The sequence below is a fragment of the Chlorocebus sabaeus genome, chromosome 20 (genome assembly GCF_047675955.1).
Source record: "Chlorocebus sabaeus isolate Y175 chromosome 20, mChlSab1.0.hap1, whole genome shotgun sequence".
Lineage (NCBI taxonomy): Eukaryota > Metazoa > Chordata > Mammalia > Primates > Cercopithecidae > Chlorocebus > Chlorocebus sabaeus.
In genome coordinates this window covers 22669774-22689681 of record NC_132923.1, presented here as the reverse complement: position 1 = coordinate 22689681, position 19908 = coordinate 22669774, and the positions used below count along the sequence as shown (strand labels likewise).

Below are 19908 nucleotides of genomic sequence, written 5' to 3'. Positions count from 1 at the left end.
CAGCCAGCTATCTTCCTTCACCATCACTAGTTCTCTCTCACATTACCCGTCTGAATAAACTTTTTTTTTGAGACAGAGTCTCGCTGTGTTTGCCCAGGCTAAAGTGCAATGGCACGATCTCGGCTCACTGCAATCTTTGCCTCCCGCGTTCAAGAGATTCTCCTGCCTCAGCCTTCTGAGTAGCTGGGATTACAAGCATATGCCACCACATCCGGCTAATTTTTGTATTTGTAGTAGAGACGGGGTTTCACCATGTTGGCCAGGCTGGTCTCGAACTCCTGACCTCCAGTGATCTGCCACCTTGGCTTCCCAAAGTGCTGGGATTACAGGCATAAGCCACTGTGCCTGGCCACCTGTGCGAATAAACTTCTAACAGCTCTACATTGCCTTTCAAAATCTGACTCAATTTACCTTATTACTTCTATATCCTGCCACTTCTCTGCTTAACTGTAAGCTCCTTCAGGGAACAGACCATGCCTTTTCTTCTGTGTCTCCTTAATTTCTTTTTTTTTTTTTTTTTTTTCTTTTTGAGACAGAGTCTCACTCTGTCGCCCAGGCTGGAGTGCAATGGTGGGATCTCGGCTCACAGCAGCCTCCACCTCCTGGGTTCCAGTGATTGTCCTACCTTAGCCTCCCCGGTAGCTGGGATTACAGGCATGCACCACTACACCTGGCTAATGTTTGCATTTTTAGTAGAGATGGGGTTTCACCATGTTGGCCAGGCTGGTCTCAAACTCCTGACCTCAGGTGATCTACCCGCCTCGGCCTCCCAAAGTGCTGGGATTACAGGCATGAGCCACAACACCCAGCCCCTTAATTTCTTATATAGTGCCTGGCACACAGAAGATGCTCTGTAAATAGTTACTGAATGGACAAATGATGAAACTTTGAAACTTCTTTGACCTTACTATGCTCAAATATCACTTCTGATGTTCTTCTCCGACTCTCTCGCTTATCTTATATATGTCTGCACACGTTTTTGCCTCAATAGACTGTAAGGTCCCTGAGGCAAAAGACCATGCCTTATTCACCTGTCTCATGCATACCTGACCCAGTGTCTAGAAGAGTGGATAGCACAGAGCAGGCACACAGCAGTTTGCTGGATGAATGAGTGAATGATACTAAAGAGGAGAAAATACAGACTTTAAGAAGCTCCCCGTATAGTGAGAAAGACTGAGGACCTAAAAGCAATGAAAATAGAGGTTAACAAGTATAAATAAAGAAGGTACAGGTTAATTTAAGTAATCAGATGATGATGTAGAATTCAAATAAAATAAGAGTCAATCAGCAAAGGTTCCCGAGAGGTGAATTCTGAGATTTATTTGAAAAGAGGAAAGGGACATGCCTTGAGAGAGCAGGAGTTTAGGAACATGTCAGAGAGTTAGGTTGAACGAAGGCATGATAAACAGTGTGTTTGAAGCTTACATTTTGAGCAGGATCTGTTATACCCAGACCACAGGTTTCTGCCTTTTTTTCTGGCTCATCAAGCAGGCACGTTTACCCACTCTTTTTGTCTTCATATTTCCCAGGTCGGCCCAATGTGAGGACTTTAAGTTCTTTAAGTAGTAGAAGGAAGTTTCTGTGAAAATATGCAAACAAAACTGCCTTGTGGGATCGAACATTTTTGGTAACCCTACTTCTCTAGGGAAATAAACTTCCCTGTTCCAGATAAAATGGAACTGCTCCCCGTGTTGTTAAGCCAGAGAGAAAGTCAAATGACTTCCCTTAAAAGGTACTTCAGCACATTTTACAAAAATTATAGTTTTTTTGTGTGTGTGTTGTGGGGATCCAAGGAAATCAGAGATGTTAATGAGTGAGATCTGAGAAACAAAACTTGATAGTAGAATTTTGTCTTAGCCACATCTGCCCTTCTCCTCAGAGAGTATATGCAAATGCCGATGGTGCCGGACAGTCGCTTTCTAGGGCTCAGATCACTGCTGCCTCCAGCACTTGTGGGATGGAAAAAATGAAGAGATTACAGTTGCCCTAAAAATGTCCCCCACTTCAGGAATCTGAATATTTTACACAGCAGGAGATATATCGGAAGTCCTACAGAATCTCTTGATTTTGGGAGATCGCAACTGCTTTTCCATTAGGATAACCTAATTTTCAGTGTCCTTTTTCTCAGAATGTTGTGCCAACGCGTTCTGTTTCCTAAATACCCAGCCTTACTTCCTTCTGGTAGAGGCAAGAAAATTATGCTAGCATTCGCTCACTGCATGTTTTGAGCGTTTGAGTTCAGATTACAGCTATTCTCTCTCTTCGTAATGTAAACACAGGTTCCCAAGGCGGCAATGGGAGACTCCCCTAAGGGGCTCTTGACGTACAGGGAGACTTCCAGATAGGGTACACAGATGTCACATTGCTAGAACGTCTCTAGACGGCAACGAAACATTAAAGCCTAACCTGAGGTAATCCCTCACCGGCAGTGGAGCTCCTCTGTTAGGCACTGTCTTCCTGCCCAGGCTCTGGGGGTGTCACACTAGACTGTGGTGATGTCACACTAGCTGGGATGACATTTTACAGTTGGATCCCCTACCACTGCCAGGCACCTTTAAATCACCGCGGAGTCTACGGTGCGGAGGGGGCGGGAAGCCCAGCCCCCGCACTCGATCCACGCTGGCTCCCCACGGAGGCCCACCCACTCGAGGCCCACCCACTCCCACTGCGATCAGTACTATGCGGTCGTCCTAGAGAGTCCATTCATCTGCACTTCCGCCTCAGTAGGTGTCATGGCGCGGGGCGGGTGAATAGTTCCGGCGAGGCGGGGCCGTCCGGGTTGAGGGGCGGCCGCTCGGCGTTCCGCTCGTCGGGTCTGGCGACAACGGCGGCTGCGGAGCAAGGGGCCCGGCGGTAGCCCCGGACGGCAGCAGGAAGCCGAGGCGGGAGCGCGCGGGGCTGAGGCGGCGGCGGCGGCGGCGGGAAGGGGCTGGGTGGTGGAGCGGGCGGGAGGCTGAGGAGGCTCCCCCTGCGGGACGGGCGCGGGGACGGCTCCGGGGGGCGGGGGCCGGGGCCCGGGCCGGCTCGCGCGGGGGGTATGATGACCCGGCGGCGGGGCCCCAGATCTCGTCTCCTCCGCCGCCTCCTCACGGCAGCCCCAGCTCGCGGCTGAGAACCAGACACACCGGCGGTGAGTGGGGACCGGCAGGAGGGGGCCTCGGCGGGGAGGGACTTCCCCTCAGCTCCCCGAGGCGGGGCCGGCCGCCGGCTCTCTTGGGGCGCCCAGCCTGCGGGGGGCGCCTTCCTCAGAGGGCCCCTGCCCGGGACCGGGCGCCGTGTCCTGCGGCCCGGCGGCTCGCGGCCGCTGAGGGGATTGCGTTCCCAGGAAGGTGGGCAGGCTCCGGGCTGTTTTTCGGGACAACTCCCCCTGCCTCCTGCCACTTCTCGCCTGGGCGTGTTGTCCTTAAGTGACAGGGGACCGCCTTGCGTCTCCTCACTCGGCCGGTTTTTCCCCGGCTGTCGTGGCAGGTTCCCAGTGTGTGGCTTGTGCGTGTGTATTTCACAGCTCCGCTTATCACCATGATTTTGGGTTATTTGTGCTGTTTGGGACCAGGAAGCCGTGCCTGGAGCGGACGACAGTGGGGTGGGTGTGGAAGCTTTTCTGTCGTCTTCGCTGATGTTCTGTAGTCGTTAGGCTTGTAATTTGTAATGACGGTGGAGACTACGTGAGACCAGCCCACCTAATGTATATCTGTGCAAGGCAGATCTAGAGGTCTGGCCCAAAGGGAAACTTTTGCTGTCACCACTTTCAAAGCTTTCGTTAAAAAAACAAAAAAGGAAAGGTGGAGAAACAACCAAAATTCTGGTAAGACCCACACTGTTCACAGGTCTGTGGGGAAGAGTCCCCTTTTTGTGCCTAGCAACCAAGACCTGGAGTTCTGTCTCCAGGAGCGTTGGTCTAACCTCCAGTTTGTTGTGGTGACGAGCCGCGAGCAATGGCCTGTGTTTATGCTGGGCGAGCTTTCTTTCCTGCTTGGGGAGGGGAGTTGAGGATGGGAGGATGGGGGTAGGGAAGAGGGGGAAAACACCCCCAGGCTCCAGTAAATCTTGTCTTTACTTAACCACTGATTCTGTTGTAGGTAGACTCATTTAGAGGCAGTCCTAGATGCTCTTTCTTGTCTATTAGTGACACTTTGGGAATTCTCAGTAATTGCATCAAAATAATACTTTCAGCTATAGGCTCTCTGTCTCAATCTGTCCTTTATCTTGTTTCTTAGTAACTGGTGAAAACAGCAGTGTGGCTTCCTGCTCCTGATGAAATGGGGTTAAATTAAGTGGCTGATGCCCTCAGCAAACCTACAATTTTCCTTTTGTTTGTGTAAAGCTATTTTTGATTTCTGGTCTGTAGGGTTTTTGGTTTTTTTTTGTTTTGTTTTTTTGTAAGATTATAGAGAATGCAAACCATTACTAGGTTTTTAAATATAGAAGCCTAAAGCTTTCTATAAAACATTTTAAAATCTAACAAATCATTTGACTTAATTTTCATTATTCATCTGGTGATTTTGGATCTTTACATGCAATTATCTCAGGGTTCTGTGTTATAATGCTGGTATGATGAAGGGTGTCATTGACTTTAAGATACTGTTTCTGGCTTGAAGGATATTTTAGTAAAGTACTTGCGGTTGGAACTGGAGGCAGCCAAGCCAGTAAAGCATCTTAGAATAAAATGGTGAATGAGATCTTATAAATATACTGACTCTGGTTGGCAAGTAGAACTTTTGCTGGTGATACCTTCATAAATAGTTTATCCTATCTCTCGACACTGTAGTTTTGTGGATTTTAGAGCAAGTTCGTTGGTAACTTGAGACTTCAAACCAAACCAGAACTTCCTTCTAAAAGAAAAAGATAATCTCAAAGTTCACAATTCTTTGGAAAATAGACTTCTTTCATTCTCTGCTTTTGTTTTTATAAGCAGAGCTCCATCAATGATTTGTTGGTACAAATCAGTGAGTCATACCGGCCTTGTGAAGTTCTTACACTTGGAACTTGTGCAGCTTGTTATGTATTGTAACTGGTCTTGTAATTTGAAGTAATTTTGCAAACATGAGCTGCTTAATCTGCCACCTGCATGAGGTATAACAGCAGTCTGTATTTTTTAGGTCTTTTAAAAAAAAGTTTACTATTATTCCTCCCGCTTTCTTCCCTTCCTCTCCCTTCGTGCCATTCTGAACACACGTCATCAAGATTATTTTCCTTTGAGTACCACTTCAACAATCACTGGTTTGTCTTTTGGTTCCTTTTGTTTTTGTTCCTGATCTTCCTTTTAGTTACTGGAACCCAGCTCCTAAATGCCTAATATATTCCTGTAGTGCGTAATTTGGCACTTCAGAAATTTATATCCTGTTTTCATATTTTTCTTTCTTTTTCATGTGTTTTATCATTTCAGCAACATTTTAAGTTCTTTGAAGGTAAGGAAACTGACATTTCTTTTAGATTCTTTAAGGGTACCTGGTACAGTGCTTTCCCAGAGTGCTTAAGGAAAAGGAATGAGAAGACCTGGATTCTTTGCCAGCATTGCTACTCATTAGCTCTGGGTAAAACTCGTTTGGCCTTTTTGGATCTGCCTTTTTTTTTTTTTTTTAAATTTGAGACAGGGTCTTACTTTGTCACCCAGGTTGGAGTACCATGGTGGGTTCAGGCTGGAGTGCCGTGGTGGGTTCAAGTGATTCTCATACTTCTGCCTCCTGAGTAGCTAGGACTACAGGCACTACAGGCACGCACCACCATGCCTGGCTAATATTTGTATTTTTAGTAGAGATGGGTTTTTGCCATATTGGCCTGGCTGGTCTTGAACTCCTGACCTCAAGTGATCCACCTGCCTCGGCCTCCCAAAGTGCTGGGATTACAGGCATGAGCCACCATGCCTGGCCTGGATCGCCTTTTTCTCATCTTGGAATTAGGGGGTTTTAGCATCTTTTAAGGTCCCTTTTATCTGTAAGAGTTCCAGTACTTTTTTGCCAGTGTCTTCTGCTCTAGTTAAATATATCTCCTTACTCTACACAGCTTTTTATTTTTCCACATCCTTTGGCATACTAGCATAGCAAAAGTCATCTCATTCTTCTGAAAGAGCCTCCTCCATCTTCCATTCTCCAAACTGCTATTGCCTTACTTAAGTCCCGTTTTCCTTCAGCTTTTGCTGGCATATTGTTTATATTTCATATTTGTTTCTGCTTTGTTAATTTTAACTTTTTTTAATCCTGGAAGCTCCTCAAGGTATAGTTTTCTTAATTCTAAACTTTATAGACCTATAGACTGTCATGTGCAGGTACTAAAATATAGTACCTTTTTACTAAATACAAAGCACTTTTTTTCTTTTTTTTTTGGGGGGACGGAGTCTCGCTTTGTCGCCCAGGCTGGAGTGCAGTAGCATGATTTCGGCTGACTGCAAGCTCCGCCTCCTGGGTTCACGCCATTCTCCTGCCTCATCCTCCCAAGTAGCTGGGACTACAGGTGCCTGCCACCACACCCGGCTAATTTTTGTATTTTTAGTAGAGATGGGATTTCACCGTGTTAGCCAGGATAGTCTTGATCTCCTGACCTCATGATCCGCCCACCTCAGCCTCCCAAAGTGTTGGGATTACAGGCGTGAACTACCACGCCTGGCCAAGCACTTTTCTTTTGTTCTGTTGCCATAGTCATTCCAAATAAATCTCAGTGAACTATTGATTTTGATACAAAGCAACAGCCTCTGCCACATTGAAGAAGTGAGCTTTAAGTACAGACTAGAAGGGTAAGTGAAAGTTAGGAAAAGAAAAGTCTAAGGGGGAAAATGAAGTTCAGAGAGGAAACATGTTGAAGGAACTAGGGCCAGAGAAGGCAAGGCGTATTGTGGGAACCCAGAGAGACTTGGTAGTATTGGAAGAGAAAGTTCCTGGGGAAAAGCGCAGATGAAACAAGGCTATGCAAGTAATCATGGTCCAGATCTTGCAAGGCCTGGTAATCCAAATTAGGAATTTTTTGGTCTTTTTCCTAAGTTTTTAAGTGGGGGACAGGTACACTTTTTTTTTTTTTTCCCAGCTGTGCATTTTTAAAGCTTCAGTTGAAAGGTGAATAATGAATTGGGAGAGGGGAGCTTAGAAAAGGGGCTTGAGGATAGCATCATGGCTCACACCTGTAATCCCAGCACTTGGAGGCTGAGGTAGGTGGACCACTTGAGCCTAGGAGTTTGAGACCAGCCTGAGCAACATGGTGAAACCCTATCTCTACAAAAAATATCAAAAAATTAGCGGGGCGTGGTGGCATGTGCTGGTAGTCCCAGTTACTCTGGAGGCTGAGGTAGGAGAGTGGATTGAGCCCTGGAGGTCAAGGCTGCAGTGAACGAACCATGATCATGTACTGCACTCCAGGCTGGGTGACAGAATCTCAAATAAAGGGGGGAAGTTGAAAGTACAGTTTGGAGGAAACCGGTTAAGCTGTTTAAGTATGGAATTGTGCAGTAGAGGTGGAGAAAACTTAGGAGAGTAGAGAGAGAGGTGTTTGTTGGAAATAATTTTCTTCCCAAACTTGTCTCACTTTGGTTTTACAGAAGGTGTACTCTTATCATCTGTAAAAATATGTATCAGAGTATGTGATCGACAATATGTACACCTGTGTTCATGTCATCTGAGGATAAGTGGTAGAACAAGAAATCAATATATAGTACAGTTTTTAGGTCATTTGGCTAACCAACTGTTAAACTGTATGAAGGAGGCAAAGATGACATTGAGCAAAAGCAACAAGAATTTATTAGTAGTGTGTCAGGAAAAAGGTTACTGAGGGGTCAGGACAAATCAATGGAAAATGATTACCTTGGTTGTCATATCCAACTGTTCCATTCAGGGTTATAATATTTGGATGCTTTTAATAAGATTATCTACCTATAGTGCTTATAGTGTGGAGCACCTAGTAAACGATGTTAAATGAATGTGACCATGCCAGGGAGTGGGAAAGTTGTTAATCTGTTTTTGAAAGCCTTGGATTCTAGCAATTATCTTTTAGCAATAAGTACAAGTACCAATGACCTTTTGCCCATCATTGCTAATTTGGTATTAATGCACTGGGCAAATTTATCATTATATTGAGATGACTAAGTCCTTGGAAAGTCAGGTTTGAAATATAAAGACTTCATTGCTGGAGTGAAAAGGTGCAGCATTTTCAGGAAGTCAAAAATAGCTTTTTATGCCAGGTACGGTCGTTCACGCTTGTAATCTCAGTATTGTGGGAGGCCAAGGCAGGAGGATTGCTTTAGAGCAGGAGTTTGACACCAGCCTGGGTAACATAGTAAGACCTCATCTCTGAAAAAGAAAAACAAATTCGCCAAATGCAGCATGTGCTTGTAGAAATTAGCTAAGCGTCCTGGTGTATGCCTGTAGTCCTAGCTACTTGGATAGCTGAAGCAGAGGATTGCTTGAGCCCAGGAGTTTGAGGTTACAGTGAGCTGTGATTACACCACTGCATTTCGGCCTCAATGACAGTAGCAAGAACCTGTCTCAAAAAAATAAAAAATAAAAAAATAAATAAATAGCTTTTTTTAAAAAAAAACAAAAACTTTTAGGTTCAGGGGTACATGTGCAGGTTTGTTACATAGGTAAACTATATGTCACAGGGGTTTGGTGTACAGATTATTTTGTCATCCAGGTAATAAGCATAGTGCCTGACAGGTATTTTTTCTGATCTTCTCCCTTCTCCCACCCTCCACCCTGAAGTAGGCCCCAGTGTCTGTGGTTGACCTCTTTGTGTCCATGTGTTCTTGTTCTTTAGCTCCCACTTATAAGTGAGAACAGGCAGTACTTGGTTTTCTGTTCCTGTGTTTGTTTAGGATAGTGGCCCTCCAGCTTCATCCATGTTGCCTGTTGCTGCAAAGGACATGATCTTGTTCTTTTTTATGGTTGCATAGTATTCCATGGTGTATATGTACCACATTTTCTTTAGTCTACCATTGATGGGCATTTAGGTTGAATTTCATGTCTTTGCTATTGTGAATAGTGCTGCAGTGAACATGTGCTTGTGTCTTTATGGTAGAATGATTTATATTCCTTTGGGTATATACCCAGTGATGGGATTGCTGGATCTAATGGTAATTCTGTTTTAAATTCTTTGAGGAGTTGCCACACTGCTTTTCACAATGGGTGAACTAATTTATACTCCCACCAGCAGTATAATTGTTCCCTTTTCTTCACAATCTTGCCAGCATCTGTTATTTTTTGACTTCTTAGTAATATTCATTCTGACTGGTGTGAGATGGTATCTCATTTTAGTTTTGATTTGCATTTCTGTAATGATTAGTGATGTTGAACAATTTTTCATACGCTTGTTGACTGCAAATGTGTCAAAAATAGCGTTTTAATTTATTGGGTTGCTATTCACATTGAATTAAAAATATCTGTAATTTGCCTCATAGATTCTGATATATAGTAAGTTTTCCACAGGTGTTAATTCTGTTTTTGTTGTTGTTTGAAAGCTCTCCACCTAGGAAGAGACTTGCCCCCCGACTTGCAAAGGCAGGTTTGATGGAACATAGTGTCTTTATCCTGTGTCTAGAAACTGCTATTTTAGCTGAATTTCAGAGTAGAATATAAATAAGAGTCTGTTGGTTTTTCTAGGCCATTGTGATTCTGTATTTTCTTCTCACCTTGTGTTAATTGAGGTCAGAATGAGTCTCAGCCACATTGTAAGAGCCCTGGTGGTCCGATACTGACTTTTTGTACGTCACACCCTTGCTGTGGGGAAGACCAGTGAAAGAATTCTGAGTTGTCCTTTCCCTTTGGGTGAACTAAATTTGTCCTTATGGATAAAGATTATAATCATTTAATATTAAAACATTCTGAAAAATGTCCTAGAACTTGTGCTTTTTTCAGTGTGCAGTGTGAAGATCTGAAATCATAAGTAATCTTTTATTATGTTTTTTGGATAAAAAGTTGACGATAATGTTACTCTGCTAAATGCAAAATTTTATAGAGTATCTAGTTACGAATACTTGTTTTTTTTTTTTTTTTTTTTTTTTTTTTTTTTTTTTTTTTTTTTTTGAGACGAGTCTCGCTCTGTCACCCAGGCTGGAATGCAATGGCATGATCTCGGCTCACTACAACCTCTGCCTCCCAGGTTCAAGTGATTCTCTTGCCTCAGCCTCCTGAGTAGCTGGGATTACAAGTGCACGCCACCACGCCCAGCTCATTTTTGTATTTTTAGTAGAGATGCCGTTTCACCATGTTGGTCAGATTGGTCTCAAACTCCTGACCTCATGATCTGCCTTCCTTAGCCTCCCAAAATGAATACATTTTAAAAAATTCGGTATTTCATGAATTCTTTTCAGTATTATTACTTTTATGACCCCCCTATTCCTAGACAGTTGCTGCAAACTGCAAATTTTCTATTTAGATTCTTTCACTACTTTCAGTTACATAGAAGTCGTGTTTATGTTTTTTGATAGATTGTTAAAATTAGCAGGTGAACAATATTAACATTGTTAATGGAAAACAAATTTAGAAAATTTGCTTCCTTTTGTTGTTCAACAAGTTGGCTTAATTTTATGACAAGAAATACTTATATTTTAATAGGTGCATTTTGTAAAGGAGCTATTTGGTTTCAGATTTTTCTTTTATTATGTTTGGTATTTCAGTGAAGTAGATAGAACAAGATGATTTGTAAATTCAGTCTCACAGTTAAATTGTACTGACCTTAACTTTTAATTTGTACTTTTTTTCCTCTTCAAAGTTTATATAAATTATGGAAACTCTTAAAGTAAATCTCAACTGGGTTTTAGAAATTGAAGGCAGAGGATTTGTTCTTTCCAGCTGACTAGTCCAGTGCAGGTGGTTTCTAGTTGTATTCAGGCACAAAGAAATGCACATACTGCCTTTTGATGTTCTGTAACATCCTTTGTCATGTTTCCTTCCTTTCTTGTTGTGTGTGTTTATTCTCTTGTGATTAGTAACGTTACACTATATGGATTGGAGTAGAGACCTCCCCCATGACTCAAGGACCACACAGATAAAAGGGAGGGAAGACATTAAAAAAAACAAAACTAAGGACCAAGCATTTGAAAATATTGCATTTGAATATGAGTGGTAGGGAGTTGCATTTAATAGATAGGAGATTGGTAGGCAGGGGTCAAGTAATTCATCCAACAGATATTGAGTATGTATATATTGTCAGTCTGTAGTAGGCTTTGGTGGTATAAGAGAAGAACAAGACAGAGATGGTACATGTCCTAGAGCTTATACTGTAGTTGGGAATGTAGCATTAAAGAAATGCTTTCAAGTTAACAGGGTGCTGTGGGAATGCATGGTAGGGGCAGGGGATGATCGTAGGGAGCATTTCTGCATGTGGCAGAGGTGACAGAGGGCAGTTTTCGCAGCAGAAAGTCTTAAACATATTTAGAGGGCCTGGAGGTGAGTGGCCTTCCAAGAACTAAAGAAAGAAGGGCAGTGTGGCCAGAATGAGGGTTGTGGGGAGGGAATCAAAGTGGGGAGATGTTGGAAGGCAGCAAGCAGATTTTGGAGTGCATTTTAAGGCAGGTTGAGACTTTTTTTTTTTTTTTTTTGAGACAGAATCTAGCTCTGTTGCCCAGGTTAGAGTGCAATGGAGTGATCACAACTCACTGTAGCCTCAATGTCCTAGACTCAGATGATTTTCCTGCTTCAGCCTCCTGAGTAGCTGGGACCACAGGCATGTGCCACTTATACTTGGCTTTTTTTTTTTTTTTTTTTCCAGTAGAGATGGAGTCTCCCCATGTTGCGCTGGCTGGTCTTGAATTCCTGGGGCTCAAGTGATCCTTCCACCTTGGGCTTCTAAAGTGCCAGGATTACAGGCATGAGCCACTGTGCTTGGCCTATTTTTTTTTAATGTTAATGCTTCCCAGGCTGATCTTGAACTTCTGAGCTCAAGTGATCCTGCTGCCTGGGCCTCCCAAAGTGCGGGAATTACACGCATGAGCGACTATGGCCAGCCAAGTTGAGTATCTTGGACTTTATCTCCAAAGCAATGAGAAACCCTGGGAGAAGGGGAAGCAAGATGGTTAAGAAGAGAGAGCGGTTATCCGATTTGCATTGTTTAAAAGCAAAGATCTATTAAATAGATTAAAGGAGATTAGTTTGGAAGCTACTGGCAGTTTGAACTAGAATGGTGCCAATAAGGTTAGGGGAAAAGGGCTGATTTGAAATATACTTAGGAGGTGGGGGGCAGTGGCTCACACCTGTAATCCCAGCACTTTGGGAGGCTGAGCAGGGTGAATCACCTGAGCTCAGGAGTTTGAGACCACCCAGGCAACATGGTGAAAACCCATCTCTACTAAAAATACAAAAAAATTAACCGGGTATGGTGGCGCATGCCTCTAGTCCCAGCTACTTGGGAGGCTGAGGCAGGAGAATCGCTTGAGCTCCAGAGGCGAAGGTTACAGCGAGCCGAGATTGCGCCGCTGCACTCCAGCCTGGGCTACAGAGTGAAACTCTGTCTCAAAAAAATAAAAATAAAAAATAAAAAAAAGAAATAAAAGAAATATACTTGGGAGATGAAATGGATAAGATAGAGATTAGATGTGGAGGAATAAGGGAGAGGAATGAGTCGGGATAATAGTATTAAATATGTGTTAGACACTATCACTTTACAGGTATTAAATCATTTAATTCTCAGAACAACCCCATGAGGTAGGTATTGCTATCACCATTGTGTAGCTGAGGAAACAGACATCCCTGATTTTTTTCTTTTTTTTTTGAGAAAGGGTGTCACTCTTTCACCCTGGCTGGAGTGCAGTGGCACGATCACAGCTCACTGCAGCCTCTACCTCTGGGCTCAGGTGATCCTCTCACTTCTGCCTTCTGAGTAGCTAGGACTGCAGGCATGTGCCACCATGCCTGGCTAATTTTTTTTTTTGTTTTTTTTTGTTGTTGTTGTGTGTGTGTGTGTGTGTTTGTTTTAGAGACGGTTTCACCATGCTGCCCAGGCTGGAGCTCCCTGATTTCTGGCTTGAGGCACTGGATGTGTAATGGCATCTCATAATTAAGATAGAAAACTGAAGGTGGGGTGGAGGCTCGTAAGTTTAATTCTGAATGTATTGAATATGAGGTGTTTATAAAATATCCAAGTTGCAGTGTTAAGTAGTCATTTGGATATCGGGTTTGGAGTTCAAAGCGAGAGAATTCTGGGTTAGAGATAGAGATTTTAGTCTTTTGCAGATGACTAATTCTGAGGAGTAATTATTAAAAAGGGGGAAAGTGTAGAGCAAGGAAAGAGGGATTACTATAGAGCTCCAAGGCATATGAAATCGGATGGTTGAAAATGGAGAAGATAAATATGAAATGGCTTGTATGCTATGTCAGGTGTTTGGACTTTATTGTGAAAAGATGGCTTTCAGTTTAATCTTTGGGCATATTGAGCTGGACGTGTCTGTGGGATATTCAGGGACAGAAAGCTGGACTGTTCTTTATCCTTTCCTCATATTTTTCTGCTGACTTTCCTTGGTTCTTCAGAATATACTCCCTAGCTTTCTCATCATCCTGGTTACTTTTTTTTTTTTTTTTCAATTTTAGTATTTTTATACTAGAGACAGGGTCTCACTATGTTGCCTAGGCTGGTCTTGAACTCCTCAGCTCAGGAGATCCTCCTGCCTTGGCCCCCGAAAGTGCTGGAATTAAAGGCTTGAGCCACTGTGCCTGGCCCATACTGGTTACTTTTTTCTCTTAAAATGTGGTAGACAGTTGAATGCATTTTATGTATGACTTGAGCGGAGTGGATAATCTTCACTTTGTCCAGCAGGTTCTGTACACTGTTTCTATGAATATAGGTCAAGATTGAATTAGTTTTTGAGGAGAACATTATTACATCATGTTTCTTTTATCAAGTAAAAGTGTGTGTGTATACGTTTTAAACCTAAGCCTTGTATCTCTTATCCTTGTGGTCTAATTCCTCCTTTCTCTCAATGTAGGTATGGCATCACAGCTGCAAGTGTTTTCGCCCCCATCAGTGTCGTCGAGTGCCTTCTGCAGTGCGAAGAAACTGAAAATAGAGCCCTCTGGCTGGGATGTTTCAGGACAGAGTAGCAACGACAAATATTATACCCACAGCAAAACCCTCCCAGCCACACAAGGGCAAGCCAACTCCTCTCACCAGGTAGCAAATTTCAGCATCCCTGCTTACGACCAGGGCCTCCTCCTCCCAGCTCCTGCAGTGGAGCATATTGTTGTTACAGCCGCTGATAGCTCGGGCAGTGCTGCTCCATCAACCTTCCAAAGCAGCCAGTCCCTGACTCACAGAAGCAACGTTTCTTTGCTTGAGCCCTATCAAAAATGTGGCTTGAAACGAAAAAGTGAGGAAGTTGACAGCAACGGTAGTGTGCAGATCATAGAAGAACATCCCCCTCTCATGCTGCAAAACAGGACTGTGGTGGGTGCTGCTGCCACAACCACCACTGTGACCACAAAGAGTAGCAGTTCCAGTGGAGAAGGGGATTACCAGCTGGTCCAGCATGAGATCCTTTGCTCTATGACCAATAGCTATGAAGTCTTGGAGTTCCTAGGCCGGGGGACATTTGGACAGGTGGCTAAGTGCTGGAAGAGGAGCACCAAGGAAATTGTGGCTATTAAAATCTTGAAGAACCACCCCTCCTATGCCAGACAGGGGCAGATTGAAGTGAGCATCCTTTCCCGCCTAAGCAGTGAAAATGCTGATGAATATAATTTTGTCCGTTCATACGAGTGCTTTCAGCATAAGAATCACACCTGCCTTGTTTTTGAGATGTTGGAGCAGAACTTATATGATTTTCTAAAGCAAAACAAATTTAGCCCACTGCCACTCAAGTACATCAGACCAATCTTGCAGCAGGTGGCCACGGCCTTGATGAAGCTCAAGAGTCTTGGTCTGATCCACGCCGACCTTAAGCCTGAAAACATCATGCTGGTTGATCCAGTTCGCCAACCCTACCGAGTGAAGGTCATTGACTTTGGTTCTGCTAGTCATGTTTCCAAAGCTGTGTGCTCAACCTACTTACAGTCACGTTACTACAGGCAAGTGGCAAATGCTGAAAGTTGTATCTTAGGCTAGAGTTCTGTCCTTACATAATATAACATATACCCCATAGGCTACATATAGTAGTGAATTTGTTTATAGATTCTGAGATAGAAATAGGATATGTTTTAGCTCATTCTATGTGTGTGGCATTCCTATATATGACATTTTCTTATTTCTGAAATTTTATCTAGCACTGGAAAAATTAACTCAGTCTGATTCTGAAAGTTGTTACTAGTTGAATTATACTAGCACCTGGTTCTTTTCTTTAGTATCATTATACCTCATTTTCCCATTTTGTTCATTTAATTAATTAATTTATTTTGAGACGGAGTCGTGCTCTGTTGCCCAGGCTGGAGTGCGGTGGCACAGTCTCGGCTCACTGCAAGCTCTGCCTCCCGGGTTCACGCCATTCTCCTGCCTCAGCTTCCTTGAGTAGCTGGGACCACAGGCACCCACCACCATGCCTGGCTAATTTTTTTGTATTTTTAGTAGAGACAGGGTTTCACCATGTTAGCCAGGATGGTCTCTATCTCCTGACCTTGTGATCTACCTGCCTCCGCCTCCCAAAGATCTGGGATTACAGGCGTGAACCATCGCACCTGGCCTATTTATTTATTTTTTTGAGATGGAGTTTCACTCGCCACCCAGGCTCGAGTGCAGTGGTGTGATAACGGCCTACTCAGCCTCCACCTCCTGGGTTCAAGTGATTTCTCCTGCTACTCCTCTCCTGAGTAGCTGGGACTACAGGTGCCTGCTACCACGCCTGGCTAATTTTTTTGTATTTAATAGAGATGGGGTTTCACCATGTTGACCAGGCTGGTTTCAAACTCCTGACCTCAGGTAATCTGCCTGCCTTGGCCTCCCAGTGATTACAGGCAGGAGCTACCACGCCCAGCCATTTTCCCATTTTAAAGAGTCTTGAAATATACAAAGATATTTATTTATTTGTAATGAATCTGAGCATATGCTGCTGTTTTTTTGAAGCTCTTACCTTGGCAGGTAAAATAACTTGGGAATAACTCCGGCTTTAACTCTAGTAACATTTTATTCTTTTACATTTTCTTCTGTAGTAGCATGAATTGGATTAGATGATTGCTGCAGTCTCTTCCTGTCTTAACATTCTCTAAATACTATGAACTTACTGGGTTATCCTAGAATGGCCTTGACCCAAGTACCTTATACTTTAATGATACATATTTCTAGATTGATACTTTTAATGTAGTTACCATTTTAACGTATAATAATTATTGGGACAGTATGTAAATGCTGATATATATACTTTTGTCTATATCATAACCAAGGCTTTTAAAATGTGCTTTTTGTCAGCACCCATTTACTTACTTGCCTAGTTACTAATTTTAAGGAATTTAATACTTAGTTTTAATGGCCATACATTAAATACAAATCATGTAAGCATCCAATCAAGAAGTGAAATAATAAACAAAAACATAGATAACCTATAAAATATGTTTATAAGGAGCTATACATGCCAGATACCTGTAATAAAATTTGAGGAAATAGAAATTCTGAATTAATAATTTTATATTATGTGTGAAAAAATATGAAGATATTTTATGCAAGGACTCAGAAAAAATGTCATCTACATGTTTACTTTTTTAAAAACATTGTGGTAAGATCTTTGTAATAGGAAGTTTACAATTTTAACCATTTGGTACCACTCAGTGTGTTAAGGATATTCACAGTGTTGTGTAACCATCACCGCTGTCTGTTCAGTATATTCACAGTGTTGTGTAACCATCACCACTATTTCCAAATGTTTTCATCACCCAAAACAGAAATTCTAACCATTAAGCAATAACTCCCTATTCTCCCTTCTTCCTACCACTGGTAATCTTTTTTTTTTTTTTTTTTTTGAGACGGAGTCTCGCTCTGTCCCCCAGGCTGGAGTGCAGTGGCCGGATCTCAGCTCACTGCAAGCTCCGCCTCCCGGGTTCATGCCATTCTCCTGCCTCAGCCTCCTGAGTAGCTGGGACTACAGGCGCCCGCCACCGCGCCTGGCTAATTTTTGTATTTTTTTAGTAGAGACGGGGTTTCACCGTGTTAGCCAGGATGGTCTCGATCTCCTGACCTCGTGATCCGCCCGTCTCGGCCTCCCAAAGTGCTGGGATTACAGGCTTGAGCCACCGTGCCCGGCCCACCACTGGTAATCTTGATTTAACTTTCTGTCTCTATGAATTTGCCTATTCTAGATACTCCTTGTAAGTGGAATCATACAATATATGTCTTTTTGTGTCTAGTTTATTTCACTTAGCATAATGTTTTTGAGGCTCATCCATGCTGTAACGTGTATCAGAACTTCATTCCTTTTATGGCTGTATAATATTCCATTGTTTGTATGTACCACATTTTGTTTATCCATTCATCTGTTGGTAGATATTTGGGTTGTTGCTACCTTTAGGCTGTTGTGAATAATGCCACTATGAACATTGGTGTACAAGTATCCTAGTCCCCATTTTCAGTTCTTCTGGGTATATAACTAGGAGTGGAATTACTGGGTCACATGATAATTCTATGTTTAACTTTTTGCAGAATTACCAAACTATTTTCCACAGAGGCTGCACCGTTTTACATTCCCACCAGCAGTGGATGAACTTTCCAGATTTCTCCACATTTTCTCTAACATTTGTTATTTTTTTTTTATTTAAAAAAAATTGTTTGTTTATTTTTACAGAGACGGGGGCTCCCTCTATTGCTCATGCTGGAGTGCAGTGGCACAATCATAGTTCATTGTAGCCTCCAACTCCTGGGCTTGAGCAATCCTCCCCCCTCAGCCTCCCAAGTAGGTAGGACTACAGTCACACTCCACCATACTTGGCTGATTACTATTATTTTACTTTTTGTGGAGATGGGGTTTTGAGGGTCTCATTTTGTTGCCCAACCTGGTCTCAAACTACTGGCCTCAAGCCATCCTCCTGCCTCAGTCTCCCAAAGTTCTGGGATTACAGGCATGAACTACCACTCCTGGCCTTGTTTTGGTTTTTAAATAATAGCCATGCCTTTCTTTTTTTTTTTTTTTGAGATGGAGTTTCACTCTTGTTACCTAGGCTGGAGTGCAGTGGTGTGATCGCGGCTCACTGTAGCCTCTGCCTCCCGAGATTCTCCTGCCTCAGCCTTCCGGGTAGCTTGGACCACGCGGGCACCTGCCACCACACCCAGCTAATTTTTGTATTTTTAGTAGAGACGGGGTTTTACCATGTTGGCCAGGCTGGTCTCGAACTCCTGACCTCAGGTGATCTGCCCTTGGCTTCCCAAAGTGCTGGGATTATAGGCGTGAGCCACTGCACCTGGCCAATAATAGTTTTTTTTTTTTTTTGAGACGGAGTCTTGCTCTGTTGCCAGGCTGGAGTGCAGTGGCACGATCTGGGCTCACTGCAACCTCCACCTCCCAGGTTCAAGCAGTCCTGCCTCAGCCTCCCGAGTAGCTGGGACTATAGGTGCCACCATGCCCAGCTAATTTTTGTATTTTTAGTAGAGACAGGATTTCACCATGTTGGCCAGGATGGTCTTGATCTCTTGCCCTTGTGATGCACCGGCCTCAGCCTCCCGAAGTGCTGGGATTACAGGCATGAGCCACTGGGCCCAGCCAATAATAGCCATTCTTATGGGTGTGAAGTGGTATCTCACTGTGGTTTTGATTTGTATTTCCCTAATGATTAATGATGTTGAACATTTGTTTTGTTTTGTTTTGAGACAGAGTCCCACTTCGTCATCCAGGCTGGGGTGCAGTGGTACGATCATGGCTTACTGCAGCCTTGACATCTCAGGCTCAAGCAGTCTTCCCACCTTAGCCTTTCGGTAGCTGGGACTATGGGCATGCACCCCCACATAGTTTTTTGTAGTTTTAGTAGAGACGAGGTTTCACCGTGTTGCCCAGGCTGGTCTCAAACTCATAGGCTCAAGTGATATGCCTGCCTTAGTAACCCAAAGTGCTGGGATTACAGACATGAGCCACCATGCCCAGCCTGGCATTTTTTTATGTGTCTGACATTTGTATATCTTCTTTGGAGAAATGTCTATTTAAGTCCTTTCCTCGTTTATTGATTGGGCTTTTTGTTGTTGAGTTGTATAGTCTATATAGTAAATTTTCATCTATTCCTTGGGTTGCCTTTTTACCTGTTGATAGCGTTTGACACGGAAAAGTTTTTAACTTTGGTGAAGTGCAGTTTGTCTACTTTTTCTTTTGTTGCTTATGCTTTTGGTGACTTACCCAAGAAGTCATTGTTAAATCAAAATCATACAGATTTTCCACTGTTTCCTGCTAAGAGTTTTATAGTTTTAGCTCTTATATTTCAGTTTTTGATTCTTTGTTGATTTTTGTCTATAGTCCAAGTTACAAATCCAGTGTAATTCTTTGGCATGTGACTATTCAGTTCTTCAAACACCATTCGCTGAAAAGACTGTCCTTTCTGCATTGGGTGGTTTTGGCACACTTGTTGGAATCATTTGAACATATATACAAATAATTCTTATCTTCTATTGCTTTCCCATTTTCAGTTTTGGGCTGTCTATTCCATTAATCTCTGTATGTCTTTATGCCAGTACCACACTGTTTTGATTATTGTAGCTTAGTAGTAAGTTTGAAATCAGGAAGTGTGAGACCTCCAACTTTATTCTTTTTCAAGATTGTTCTGGCTATTTGGGGTCTTTGAGAGTCCATATAGATTTTAGGATGGGTTTTTCTATTTTATACAAAAATCATAATTGCTTTTTATTAAGGATAGCATTGAATCTGTAGATTGCTTTGGGTAGTGTTGACAGCTTAATAGTAAGTCAGTCCATCCTTATTTCTTTATATCTTTTTACAGTTTTATAAAACTGGTGATTTTTACTTGAGGTGAGGTAAAGAAACTCTTAGAGCCTTCGTTTTCTGGTTTTATGCTGCCCTAGGCAACCTTGGCTAACTTT

The 19908-nt window shown here is 42.9% G+C and overlaps 1 protein-coding gene across 5 annotated transcripts in view; it reads left to right on the top strand.

Annotated features, from left to right (window-relative positions):
• Positions 1-2707: 2707 nt before the first annotated feature.
• Positions 2708-19908, top strand: part of HIPK1 (homeodomain interacting protein kinase 1) — a 49295-nt gene continuing 32094 nt past the window's right edge. For 4 of the 5 annotated variants that reach the window (XM_037998063.2, XM_037998061.2, XM_007977497.3 and 1 more), the window contains exons 1-2: positions 2990-3130; positions 13901-14978. In XM_037998063.2, coding sequence (XP_037853991.2) covers positions 13903-14978 — 1076 coding nt within the window. In that variant the 5' untranslated portion in view covers positions 2990-3130; positions 13901-13902. Of the gene's footprint in view, positions 2724-2989; positions 3131-13900; positions 14979-19908 lie in introns of those variants that run through there. The other variant, XM_073008468.1, reaches the window with a different exon arrangement.